This window comes from Scyliorhinus canicula, chromosome 5 (genome assembly GCF_902713615.1).
Source record: "Scyliorhinus canicula chromosome 5, sScyCan1.1, whole genome shotgun sequence".
NCBI lineage: Eukaryota > Metazoa > Chordata > Chondrichthyes > Carcharhiniformes > Scyliorhinidae > Scyliorhinus > Scyliorhinus canicula.
Window position 1 is genome coordinate 151,814,049 of NC_052150.1, and position 14,725 is coordinate 151,828,773.

The window sequence follows — 14,725 nt, forward strand, 5'->3', positions numbered from 1 at the left end:
AATGCCCCCACCACCTCTAACTCCCTTCCCTCTGCCAGAGAAAGCACCACATTCAGAAACATCTCATATTCGATGACAACTGTCTGCCCCTAATGAACCCAGTCTGATCCTCCCTAGTCAACCTCGGAAGGCACACCTCCAACCTTGATGCCAGCACCTTTGCCAATATCTTGACGTTCACATTCAGGGAAATATGGGCCTATATTACCCACACTCCACAGGGTCCTTTTCGTCCTTTAACAGCAACAAGATTGAGGCATGTCCCATCGTTTTCAGCAAAACCCACCTAACCTTCGCATCCTCAAACATTTCCACCAGCAACGATACCAGCTTATTATTACATTTCCTAAAAATTCCACCAGGAATCCATCAGGCAGCACCGCCTTCCCCGTCTGCATCTTCCCGATTGCTGCCTTCATCTCCTCTTCCCCCACCGATTCTTCCAGCCCCGCCTTCTCCATTTCACCCAACCCTGGGCACTCTAACCTCCCCATAATCTCCCTTATCTCCCACTCATCGTCTGGTGTCTCCGACTTATACAAGTCCCTATAAAACTCCTCAAACACCTTGTTCTGGGGCCACCACCAACTCTCCTGTCCTATCGCAAACCACCTCCTTCGCGGCGGCTTGCCTATGGAGCTGACCAGCCAACATCCGACCTGCCTTTTCCCCATACTCGCAGATGGCCCCCTTCATCCTTCTCAGTTGACGCACCGCTTTCCCCTTGGACAGCAGGCTAAACCTCGCCTGCAACTCCTTCCTCTTTGCCAGAGCCCCGGATCGGATCCTCTGTGTAATTCCCGTCCACTTCCAATATCTCTGCTTTCAACCATTGGTTTCCTCCCTCTCCTCCCTATCCACCTAAGTCTTAAATTAAATCATCACCCCTCACCACTGCCTTCAATGCCTATCACACCATCGATGGCGAAATGGCTCCCGCACAGTTGAATCCAACATACTCCTCAATCACCTTCGCCATCCTATCACAGAAACTCTGGTTCGCCAACAACCCCACATCTATCCTCCACCCTGGCTTCAGAGCCAACTTCGTCTCCAGTACCACATCCATCCAATGTGGAGCATGATCCAAAATCACAATTGCCGAATACTTTGTTCTCTTAACTCCAGCCAACAATGCCTTCCCCACCATAAAAATGTCAATCTTCAAGAACACCTTGTTCACCGGCGAAAAAAACAAATACTCCCGATCCCTCAGGTGTAAAAATCTCCTCAGGCTCATAAGCCCAGCAAACGCCATTGTTCGCCCCACCCCACGACAGGGTCAGTGAGTGCGGCTGGGTCCTGTCCACCCTCAGTTCCAGCACTGTGTTCCAATCCTCCTCCCCAATATCTACTCATGGGTATCCAGATTCGGGATGGTAGCCAGCATTTTGTTCACGAACCTTGCGTCATCCCAATTGGGGGGCATATACGGTAAACAACGGCACCAAACTCCCCTCCAGTGCACCCGTTACAATCACATTCCTGCCCCCTGATCCGCCACCACCATCTCCATCTGGAACCTCACTCGCTCACCCACTCAAAATTGCCACCCTCCCTGGGCCCTACTATGAAATCCTGAACAAAACACCTGGCTCACCCAACCCTTCCCAAGCCTCATTTGGTCCTTCACCCTCAGATGGATCTCTTGCAGCATCACACCAGCTTTCAAACTCTTCATGTGCGCGAAAACTCTCACTCTCTTCACTGGTCCCCCCAACCCTCGCATGTTCCACATCACCATTCTGACCGGGGGTCTCTCAGCCACCCTCGCCCTTCCTATTCACTATCACCATTACTCCAAACCCCGCTCATCTGGCCGGACCAGCCCCATCCTTTTGCTACCGCCAACTCCCACCCTTTCCCATCCCAGAATCTCCCCATCTACTTCCTCTTGCAAACGTCTCACCCAGTATCGATCCCCTTCCCCAACATTCTCACCAACCAGGTCCATTGAAACCTGCCTGAAGGCTCCAGCGACTGTCACACCACTCCCGGTCACGAGCCAACCTTTGTTTGCTAGCATGGAAGATGTCCACAAAGTACTCAGTCGGCTTCTGGCCCTCCACCCCCTTGGCAAGACCATGATCCTCAAATTCTGTCACCTGGACCTGTTCTACAGGTCCTCCACTTCGGCTTTTAGCCCTTTACTGACCGCCACCACCCTCTATAGCTCCTCACCCGTCGAGGTGAACTGGTCGCTATGTTGCGACAGAGCCTCCTCCACCCCCTTCATAGTCTCTCCTTGCTCAACCGACGTCTTCATCAATATAGCCTTTATTGGGGAAAGAGCCTCCTCCACCCACTCTTTGAGCGAGGCTGTCATCTCCCTTCGAAGAACCTCTAAATGCTTGGTGAACAGCCTGTCAAACTCCCCTGATACCACCTCGACCGGAGTACCAACTGCAATGGGAGCAGTCCCACCCAACGAACCAGCACCCGCCATCTTACCTCCTGTTGGACTCACAACAGCACTCGCTGGCGGACTTTCGCTTGTTCCCTTCCTTCTCTCCTTTCTTCTGGAACTTCGACATTCCACCAATTCCTTCCCTTATCCACTTTAAGTACAGACATTCTACCCAATACCTTCAACTTATCAAATTTAACCCTTCTAATGTCTGAATTACCTCCTTTTTTACCATGGCCTGGGAGGCATGTTCTTCCTTAAAACGATTGAACTAATTGCATGCAATGCCGCTTGAATGTTGGGTATACAAGAGAAAGCCCATATTCACCATCCCATTTTTAATGTGAAGATCAAGCTGAGAGTGAAAGCAACAATGCACAACAGAATGCAGATCAGCATTATGGCGTTGTTAAACTGAAGGCTCAAATTATTATAGTCCAACTTCTGAAATTGACTGAACATAATATCATTCCTCTGAAACGCGTCAATCAGTTTTGGAACTCTCTTTTGCAAATGACAATTTGGAGATAGACTAGAGAAACAAGAACAAGAACAGAATATAATTCCAGAGTGTAGGTCACAAAGGAACTATCTGCTGGAATATATAGCAATTATAAAGGTCTTAATTTGTAAGTGTGTTATTGATTTGAATGCACATTACAGTTCTTTTTCCTACAGAGATCAATCAAATACTGCACTCTACTCAATAAAACCAATCCTAATGGGTTTCTAGAATACAAAGATGTCAGTTTTCCTACAGCTGATGCCACCGTTAATTAAATGGTCACTCAGTTGAATACCAATAAAGATATCGGTTAAGTACTTGCTTTAGCCTTGGGAAACAGAAAAATAGGCATGTCAATAGGCGTGTCAGCCTAATAACTTCATTTTACCATAGTACTTGCAGAATCTTCTTCAAACACAAACACAGATAGTATTTGTTTGTTTCCTATGTCTTGTTGGTACAGTTTCTGGGAAAGGTTTCTTTAACTCTGATTTGCAAACAACTTTTGGAAACTACAACTGCGCTTAACCTGTTCATCAGAAACATGGGGCACTATCGAACTGAATCGGAACAGAGTTCCGGGAGGAGTGCGCTGAGAAACACCACACTATCTACCAGACTCTGGTTCGATTCTGGGTCTCAGTGGGAAACTTCCCGATGAGGCCATACTTAGTCCAGTTTCGGAGATGGAGATCGGAGCGGCATTTAAATATGGACGCTGAATCGGCACTGGAGCTGGCATTTGAGGCATCTGTTTTATGGTCAAGTGCTAGACAATTTCTGCAGCATGTAAAAGTCTAGAAACAGGGATCTTGCCTTCAGATATTATATGATATAACCCCTTGCCCACAATCCTAACTTCAATAGAAACTTAGTTGGTACTTTGAATAGTTGAAATTGTCCTGTTTAAGAGAAGAGGCAACAAACTCTCCTTTCTGTCAATAACGACGGTTAATAAACAATGGGCTGTGGGTTTTATTTTCCAGGTTGTGATATTGAAAGACTCTGGTGTTTCAATTCTAGCCAATTTAGAGCTGATAATATGATGCATGGATTGTGGTGGGTTGTTTGATTTAGTCGTAAATAAAATTACTGGTAAATAAAATGCTTGTTTCGAGAGTTTCACCTGGAGCTCACTTAGCTGGGAGGTGCTCAATGTTTCAAAGTAGTTCATTATAAAAGATGAAGTTGTAATACTGAAGGAAAAGTAAACTGGTTGTTCACAAAGGCATAGAAGAAACACGAGGACAACCCTTTAATGCTGGTGAGTTGGCGATCCTAAAAATATAAGAACTAGGAGCAGAAGGCCATTTGTCCCCTGAAGCCTAATCCACAAGTCACTAATGTCATTGCAGTGGATCACAGCCTCAAATTAATTAAGTAAGACCTGTGCTCTTAAAAGAAGGACAAAAGATGGTTAATAATGTAAAGTCTGAGAATATCATTCAGTTTCTGTCTGGAAAATTCCTGTGTGGATTGTACTCAGTTGTAAAAGAGGCATTGGAATGTCGCACCTGGAGGGTGCCAAGAAACTTCAAAGAGAAGTAATGCAAAAACTGTACTATAATCTTCTGTGGAGATATTGGAGACTTATTACCATCTGATCAGAAATCATGTCCTGTGAGTTATATCCCAGACCGTGGACATGATGTGAGTTGTAAGAAAGCAGTTTCTGGGTGAAAGGCACTTTTGTGTTTCCCCTTTCCAGGCATACCCAATAAAAGGGGTTAAAAACCAACTGCAATCCTGCTACATGTATGCTAATCCGCCGTGTTAGCATGTGCTGTGAGGGTTACAGTTGAAGAACATCCATTTGGCATCCCAGCGCTTTCAGGTGAAAAAAAGTCTCTCTCGCTCTGATTGCTGGAAGCAAGTCACGAGTTAGCAAAGTCACAGCCGAAAAGGAAACTGAACAACTCATTTAAGTTAACCTGCAGAACCAAGGGCTGGATTCTCCGATTTTGAGGCTACGTCCCCACTCCGGCATGGGAATGGTGGTGTTTTACGACAGAAACAATGGTGTAAAACGGCCAGCAATCCTTAGTTTGGCTGGGGGCCTAGCATTAAGGCAGCATTGAGCACCTGGCTCTAGCTGCCGATACTTCCTGGAGAATTGCCGGTCCCGTGGCTGCGCATGCACACGGCGGCGGCCTGCAGCAACCGCACCGTGCAACATGGCACCGGTCACTTGCGGACCTGGCCTGCGAAATAGTGCCCCCCTCTTTGGCCGGCTCGCACGCCCTGGACCACCCTCCAACAGTGTTCCCAGCCCCTGGCAAAGTCCCCCGTCCTCACGGTTCGGCCCTCCCCCGACTGCGCTGGACTGAGTCCGCAGGTGCTACGCCGAGTTACCGATGGATGAGACCACACTTGACTGACTCCGTCGGAGCATTGGGGGGGGATGGGCATCGATATGGTACGTGGCGTACTCTGCGGGTAAGCCGCTTTGGAGGGGGCAGAACATCGCAAAAGCGACATCGCTCCCGATTCGGTTGTGAATGGGGATTCTCCTGCCGATTGCCGAACGCGATTTCGGCGTTGGCGACCGGAGAAGCCCTCCCAAGAATTGCCAAACCAATTGTTCCACTGCTGAAGTCAGCGCTACCAGAATCACACAACTTAATATCGCAAACTATCATCATCGGTTCCTCACAGACAAGCCAAACACAGACAAGCCAAAGACGTATTCTTTTTTTAAACTTTCAGTTTTGGAATAATTAATTTCCAATTTGTGTATGTATGATCGCGCGTGTGCATTTATTGCATTTTATTACTTTAGTAATGCAAGGACCCCGGTGATAAGTGAACATCAATTTATTAACTATTTACGTAGTTCTGTTCAAAGCAGCATATTGCTCCCAGTACAGTCCTTGCGAGGAGAATTAACCTCACCTGCCTTGGCCCAGCTTTTATATTCGTACTCCAGGCGGGTGGCCTCCGCCCCCTCTCGGGGGGAGCTCGTCCTTCATGAGTCTCGCAGGGAGATCAATGCTGGTGGTCCTCGTGGGGGTTATGACAATTATTTTTCTCTCTCAAGTTTTAGTAACTAATAAACTCACTCTTTCGTTAGCTCAAGAGAACCTGGTTAATAGTGTGGGGATAGGGTAGAGGTGTGGGCTTGGGTAGGGTGCTCTTTCCAAGAGCCGGTGCAGACTCGATGGTCCGGGTGGCCTTCTTCTGCACTGTAAATTCTACGATTCTATAATAGCTGACAGGTTTTGTTTTATATTCCTTACCTATAAACATGTAAAACCTGACTTATATTTTCTGCAGAATGCAATAATCCACGTACTTCATAACTGAATCTTTCATCACAGTTGTTTTTTTTTACATCTGCCCTTCCAGACTAAACAATTTATTTCTCAAAATCAGTCACTTAATTGCTTCACTGTTTCTATATTTAGCTGTCAATCTCCACTGCCCTCATTGACCAATTAATCGATTTTTGGGTGCCTGTTTAAAGTTACTGTAGTTTTATCTACTGATACTGTAATTTAATATGCATTCCCCTTTTTAGAAAAAGCAATATGTACTCATTAATGTAAATGAATTTGGGAATTCCATGTCAGGTTTCCAGAGTCACTCCCAGATCAGCTAGGTGCTCAGTAACAGTCGCCCTATTTGGCCCAACAAAGTACCTCAAGTCAATTCTGGAAGGGCACCTGTTGCTCTACTAATGCAGCATTTTCTTTCTTCTCAAGCATAACTAACCACATTAACCTAATCTGTTTGAAGGATATTACCAATTAGTGCAAAATTATTTTCAGTTTGTGGTGATGACTCAACATCCCCAGGAACTAACTCGAAACTGCCCAAATCTATTCCACATGTAGTACGGTCAACAAACTCGGACTTTCATCAATTGAAATTGCATTTGAACTCAGGTAACCCACTATACTGACTATACTGTAGGTATTGGTACGCATCTTTCAATTTTCTTTTACTTGTATCTTCTTCAAATTGGGTGAATTTTATACTTGTATGTTATGCTAACAGAGGATTGATTATTCTGCACACATTGATTATCCTGCACACAAAGAATTCTGCGCAGAATTTATCCCACCATGATTAAAAATCATAACACAAACAAGCTGGTTTATAGAATGTTTTGAATTTTCTGTTTGTACTGAATTATGCATACCTGTTCTTTTGAACCTATCTCAATACCGGGTACCTGTATTTAATATACTGAAATCTAATTTATTTTTCTGTTTTTTTTATTGGTTCATGAAAAGTTCTTTCAAAACTTGTAAATGACATGTTCAACATTTCTGCTTTACAAAACGAGTGCACCTATAAATTATAAAATGTAAATTCTTGTATTCAAGCAAATAAATACAAACAGAATGCTCTTTGAACACCAGCCATGAGACATAAATAGAGTACAGCACACTCAAGTGAATTGTAAGTCCACGCTCATAAATCAAAGAAACATAATGATCACCCGGGCCATTTCAAAAATTTATTACTGTTAAATAATGGCGTAGTAAAAACAGAAAATGTAGTAACCACACAATGGGTCCATCAGAACCTGAAAATCCAAACAAAATAGGATGCTGTTTCAGGCTGAGATCATTTGTCAGAGCTTACTTTATAGATGCTGACTGACTTACCATGTGTTTCCAACATATTCTGTTTTTATTTCAAATGAGATCATCTGCCCACCTGCACACTCTACCTCTCACCCTGCTCCTGGGTTAACCAGAAATGGTTAGAGTCAAGGGTAGAACACATCCAAAAAAAATCAAATGACTTTGCAGCCTAATATACTGGAAAAAGTCAGCAGGCCATTTGAGTACCAAGTGGGAGAATGGTCATATCCCATGGAGAAACACCCGATTAAAATGGTCCAACAGAATGAAGAAATGCGACAGGAAATTCAGGTTAGGAAATCGGGCCTGGTATGAATTAGTATACCAAGTCATTCAAACTCCCTTATTGAGGATGCAAACTCTTATGTTTGTTAATACCTGAGGTCTGGTATTACTAAACCTAGTAGCTTCAGTTTCTTACTTGCGATATTTAATCAGGAAATTTGGAAGTTGAGCTTATGGTGTGGAAATGTGACAAATCAACAAAAATATTCCCTTCGCAAAGGGGGAAATGTAGGGAATAGTGACCTTTAAGGAATATTTTTTTAGAATTGTATAAACTCTTATGGGATTAATTGGTGCAGCATTCTTTCACTCTGGAGAAAATAACAAATAATTGCAAGGTGTCAGGGGCCAAGACAAGGTAGTGATAAAGATCACAACTATTGTGTTACTCGAATTAAGGTTACTAGACTCTATAAACATAGCAGGAATCCTTCTTGTGCCCTGCGTACCCCATTTATCTACAAATGGCTTCCAGCATGAGATAAATAAAAAGTGACCTCAAACCAAAGTTATGGACAGTGGGAGAGGTGACCACCCTGACATCACAGAGCTTAACCTTGCCTTCAACTGCCTCTACAGCCTTCTCTCCTGCGACCAGTATCCCATTGATCTGCATCCTGCCTTCTCTCACCGAAGGCCTGAGAAAACCGCATTCCTCGATCTCGGGCGGATGCAGCGCTGCCAGTAGACACGGCAGCTCTTGGCAGGCTAAACTTTCGCCACTGGGAACCTCAAACATGGGGAAGGCTCAAAGGAGTCAATAAAGTCTGTCACAGAACTAATGGGGATTTCCTCTGGCTCTCTGATCAGGGCCTGACATAATCCCAGCCCCTTCTAAAAAATTAATCCATGGGATGTGGACGTTGCTGTGTGGGGAGTCAACCACAGTGTTGTGGGCCTGGAGTCAGGCCAAACCAGGTAAGGATGGTAGATTTGATTCGCTAAAGGACAATAGTGAACCAGATGTTTTTTTCACAACAATCAACAATGGTCATTAGACTTTTAATTCCAGATTTTAAAAAAGTTTAATTCAAATTTCAGCATCTGCATTGGTGGGATTCAAATCCAGGTTCCCAGAGCATTAACCCAGATAGAGTTACAGAGTCAACGAGGTTTATAGCATGGAAACAGGCCCTTCGGCCCAACTTGTCCATGCCGCCCAGTTTTTACCATTAAGCTACCACTAAGAATTGCCGCATTTGAGGTCCTACTTCTTAGTTTAACTCCTAACTCAATAAATTCAGCTTGGAGGACCTCATCACATTTATAACCTATATTGTTGGGGCCTATATGCATCACAACATCTGGGTATTCACCCTCCCCCTCCAGAATGTCCTGCAGCTGCTGTGAAACATCCTTGATCCTTGCACCAGGGAGGCAACATACCATCCTGGAGGCTCGTTTGCGTCCGCAGAAACCGCCTGTCTAGTCCCCTTAACATTGAATCCTCTATCACTATAGCTCTGCCATGCTTTTTCCTGCCCTCCTGCTCAGCAGAGCCATTCACGGTGCCATGAGCCTGGCTGCTGTCACCACCGCCTGGTGAGCAATCTCCTCCAACAGTATGCAAAACTGTATATCTGTTTTGGAGGGAGATGACCGCAGGGGACACCTGCACTGCCTTCCTGCTCTTCCTATGTCTAATGGTCACCCATTTCCTATCTCCCTCAGTAATTTTTAACTGAGGTGTGACCAATTCACTGAACATGCCATCCACGACTTCCTCAGCATCGCGGATGCTCCAAAGTGAATCCATCCGCAGCTCCAGAGCCGTCAAGCGGTCTAATAGAAGCTGCAGTTGGACACACTTCTTGCACATGATGGAGCCAGGGACACCGGAAGGGTCCCTGAATTTCCACTCTCTGGATTACTAGTCCAGTGATAATACCACTATACCACTGCCTCCCCTGAACTAAGCAGTATGTTACTGCATGAGATATTAGACAGAACAGACACAAAAATGCTGGAAAGATAAATCTTAATTTAGGTTGCTGAATGAAATCACACAGATTACATTACAATATTTTGTAGTCAATGCCAAATCACAGCTCATGCTGCAACCCCCAGCCTCCCAAAGAATTCTGAAGCTAATATTGCCATAGCAGGTATGGGCAATGTAGTTGACTTTACATTTCTGATATATTTTTGGCAAGATCCTGGAGTGGAGATTAATTGCTAAAGAAAAGAGTCATACAATTGGGGGCAAGGCGCTGCGCTGTACAGAAAACTGACCTTGAAACAGAAAATAGCGATTAATGGAAACATTTCGTGCCAAGAGCCACAGCCAATACTGGGGCAGACACATGAATCAATTTATGTATAACCCGCTCAAAGTCCTTAATTACCCACACTTCATTTAGAGAACATGCACACACCCATTGCAAATGTGGCTAAATTGCTGAAAGCACGCACTGATCACCTCATGATGTCAAATTCTTTTGAAAATATTCTTTTAAATTTCAAAAAGGCAGAAATACTTTAACTCGTTAAATTAATTCAAACCTCAACAATATTTAGAATTAATTAGAGAAACTATTGCAGTCACTGGAGAGTCCTGAAAAGGTGTGTCAAAAGTAATTTATTTCCTACTCACAGCAAGGAAATACAGCAACTAAGCAACAGTCCAAGTCCCAACCGGGACCATCCTGAGATGCTGGCTCCTTCCTGGACTGGCTTTATCTTGGGGAATAAACGAGCCCGATGTTGGGTCATGCTACACAAACCCCACGGGGATCAATCGGGTCGTCCCCATGGGTCTTTTGGGGGTTATAACAGAAACAAAAAAAGGATTTGATCCTCTCAGGATGCAGTAATATCTCTACAAGTACAGATTTGTTTTCAGCAAACAATCTTTCAAAAGCTGATATAAATTCAATATTTAAGGTATTACATCACTAAAATAGTGTTGATACCATGAAATCCATCAAAATGTGTACTCTTGAACAAGAGTTTTCAGGTTATAAAGTTTAACTTCCTGTTATCTTGAATTAATGCATGTTTCAAGTTGCTATTAGTAAAAGAATTTGGTATTTTGATTTAGAGATATCTACCAATGAGACAATAACATTAACCTCGTCCCACACTCCTTAGCCCAGATAATGTAAACAAGATAGCAGTGCAAGTAAAACAAGTGGACATAAAATCGTGCTGCCTGAGCTTCGTGAGCTGAAATTTTAGCTTTGATATCTGCTGATTAAATTTGGTCTAAAACTAATATAGTGAGAAATGTGATAATTGACTAATTTTCAAAATAAATGGAGTACAAAAAATAGGTGACAGTTGCTGAGGAATAACGTAACTAAATATGTGCATTAATACAAGCATCAATATGTTGTGTGCAATAGTAGGACTTTTTGCCCAGGAATAATACAACCGATACTTACATATGTGCACATTCATCATCTTAGCACAGAATTTACACATGGCCTCGAGGTCATTCAGTTGCCCTTGAAGAAATGAGACTTGTGCCTCCAATTCATCCTCCTGGAATTAAAAAAAAACAAACTCTTACAAATCTCCAACATGCTATTATACTGGCACACTCTTGCCCCGCCACAATAAGTTGCACTGAATCTTTACTAATTTTGGTTTCAATACTTAAAAAAGAATTTTACTAATATTACTGAGGGACAAAGGATATTAAATGAAACCTCTTCACAACATTGATGTTATTCGTTTCAAACATAATGAAGTGGAGCAGAAAGTCGCTTTCTTATTTACTGGTTGTGAAGAAATTTTGGAAATATTCTGTTTCGTAAAAGGTTACAAACTTTAGTTTCCACAAAAAACTTAATGTGCCAATGAGCTGTGAAATTTATTTTGGGATGGTGTAATACCTTTCATTCAAGTAGCCTATGTGATCGTTCTCAATGCTGATCTGTTCCAACTCAAAACTGATAATACTACTTAAAACATTAGAAGGCCACAAAAATACAGAATTGCTTTGCAATAATTCATTATTTGGCTGTGGACTCTCCATGTACCACAATATGACTGAACATGGTGATGGAGCATTCTGAGATTCAACCATGATAGAGTTGGGGATCACGTGATGTGAGCACAAGAGTGGCTGTGTTTTTGCGAGCTTTGGCTCCGCACATCTTTCAATCTTTATTTTTATCCTTGTACACATCTATTTTTTGCCTTTTCCTGGTCTGCATGGTTAATGTAATGTACCAAGAGTTGTTGGTCAGTGTTTCAGCTTTATTAAGTCAAGTTGAAAGACTCGAGTCCGCGCTGACTCACGGCAGCTCGAAGAAGTTGGGGGGGGGGGGGGGGGGGTCCTGTCGTTGGTGGTGCAGCATCTGGAGGATTCCTGTCCTGACGGTATTGTGTTCACTGGTGGATGATGACTGCCAGCGATTAAGTTAATCCGTCTGAATGACATGACTCCGTGATGTGGGATGTCAGATCCAGGAGTTGCGAGGTGTCTTTACGAAGGGAGTGGCAACGCATGAGGAGGCTTTTGCAACAGAGAGAGCACTGTTTTTGGTGGAAGCCCACCTCTGCACGGTTGAGGTCCTGTTGCCTTGCCTGTCGTCCAGCTTGAGGGATGTGGATAAGGCGGAGCATGGTGTCTCCAGTGAGATGGTGGAGTGGTTCCCGGCCAAGTTTGAGAACTTTTATCTTTTATCCTGATGACTACCTCGTTTTCCTGTTGTGATCCTGGACTTTACTTGTTGATAACCATGATGTTGTCTGCTAATGTTGTTATTCTATCTGCTTGCAAGGTAGTGAATTCCTTGGGGGTGATGTCTTGCACCATCAATTATCTTAAATTAATAAGGTTGTATCATGTTAAACTGGGTATTGTATGTGGGATTGCGTTGTTTCACCCTTTTGCAACCTTGTGAGGAGGGTAAGCTGAGCCGGAGTGGGGTGAGGGGTCGAGAGTGAGTAGTAAGGTTAGTATTGTCCTCACTCTGAAGAAAGTCCGCCGTAGTCAGGGAGGAAAGAGCTGGGTCCTTAACAGATATCTTTGCAACATCTTTGACCACAGGCAAGGTTCCAGAGGACTGGAGAAAAGCCAATGTTGTTCCTTGTTTTAAGAAGGGAAGGAGGGATAATCCAGGGTAATTATAGGCCGGTGAGCCTGACGTCAACAGTGAAGCTGTTGGGAGGAGATACTGAAGGACAGGATTTATTCACATTTGGAAGTGAACGGACTTGTTAGTGATAGGCAACATGGTTTTGTGTGGGGAAGGTCATTCTTACCAACTTGATAAGATTTTTTTGAGGTGGTGATAAAATTACTTGATAAGGGAAAGGCTGTGGATGTCATCTACATGGACTTTAGTAAGGCATTTGACAAGGTCCCTCATGGCAGACTGGTACAAAAGGTAAAGTTGCATGGGATTTGAGGTGTGCCAGCTAGATGGATAAAGAACTGGCTTGGCAACAGGAGCCAGAGAGTAACATTAGAAGGGAGTTTTTCAGAATGGAGATCTGTAACTAGTGGTGTTCCACAGGGATCAGTGCTGGGACCACTGCTGTTTGTAATATATATTAATGATCTGGAGGAACGTGTAGATGGTCTGATTAGCAAGTTTGCAGATGACACTAAGATTGGTGGATTTGCAGATGGTGAAGAGGACTGTCAGAGAATACAGCAGAATATAGATAGATTGGAGAGTTGGGCAGAGAAATTGCAGATGGAGTTCAATCCAGAGAAATGCAAGGTGATGCATTTTGGAAGATCCAATTCAGGTGTAAATTATACAGTAAATGGCAGAACCCTTAGGAGCATCGACATAGAGGGACCTGGGTGTTCTGGACCATAGTTCCATGAAAGTGGCAACACAGGTGGATAAGGTGGTCAAGAAGGCATATGCATGCTTGTCTTCATTGGCCGGGGCACTGAATACAAGAACTGGCAGGTCATGTTACAGTTGCATAAAACTTTAGTTAGGCCACATTTGGAATATTGCATGCAGTTCTGGTCACCACACTACCAGAAGGGCAAGGATGCTTTGGAAAGAGTGCAAAGAAGGTTTACCAGGATGTTGCCTGGTCTGGAGGGTGTTAGCTATGAGAAGCTGAACAAACTTGTATTGTTTTCATTGGAAAGACGGATGCTAAGGGGAGACCTGATTGAAGTCTACAAAATTATGAGAGGTATAGGCAGGATGATGAGTCCAAAGCTTTTTCCCAGGGTGGAAGACTCAATTACAAGGGGGCACAGATTCAAGGTAAGAGGGGGAAAGTTTAGGGAAGATGTGCGGGGAACGTTCATCACGCAGAGGGTGATGAGTTACCAGTGGAGGTGGTGGAAGCAGGCACGATAGCAACGTTTAAAATGTATCTTGATAAGACACATGAACAGGTGGGGAATGGAGGGATACAGATCACTTGGGCAATGAGTAGTAGGTCTAAATAATGAATCTGGATCAGCGCTGGCTTGGTGGGCCGAAGGGCTTGTTCCTGTGCTGTAATGTTCTTTGTAGATCTAATCCTTTTCTTTTGGGTGCACTTATTCTTCTTCAGGCCCAGGCGGATTGTGCTTTATACTGTTGAGAACACTGGTTTGTTGAGCTCCCCTTTGAGAGGTTGGTCAGTTATCCAAAATTGGGTCGTCTTCTTCAATTGTTCATCTGCTGTCAGAACTTTTGTGGCGAGGGTGGTCTCAGGGTCATCTATTTTTGGTTTTAGGTGGTGTGTCTGAAGGGGTGGTCCCTCTTGGGAGTTTTTTTTAATGTGCCGTGTTTTGTACAGGACTGTATGGCCTTCCCTGTGGGGGGTCTTAGATAGAGGTGTCATGGTAGTCCCCAGGGCTAATTTTTTAATGCCTATATTCTTGTGACGGTGCTGGGTTAGGCCAGGAGTTGTGGTCATTATCCTGTTGCTCCTCGGGCGATGGCACCTCCTTTGGGGGTGCTGGGGGGGGACGGGGACCCAGGATAGGTGATTCACACTTGGTGAGACATTGAGATGGTGTAG

General features: G+C 44.0%; 1 protein-coding gene across 3 annotated transcripts in view; it reads right to left on the reverse strand.

The window, feature by feature from the left end:
* The window catches only part of tbc1d5 (TBC1 domain family, member 5), a 604,945-nt gene that overhangs the window by 68,557 nt on the left and 521,663 nt on the right, over positions 1–14,725 (reverse strand). For all 3 annotated transcript variants that reach the window (XM_038797832.1, XM_038797833.1, XM_038797834.1), the window contains one exon: positions 11,173–11,272. In XM_038797832.1, the coding sequence (XP_038653760.1) occupies positions 11,173–11,272 (100 nt within the window). The remainder of the gene's footprint in view (positions 1–11,172; positions 11,273–14,725) is intronic.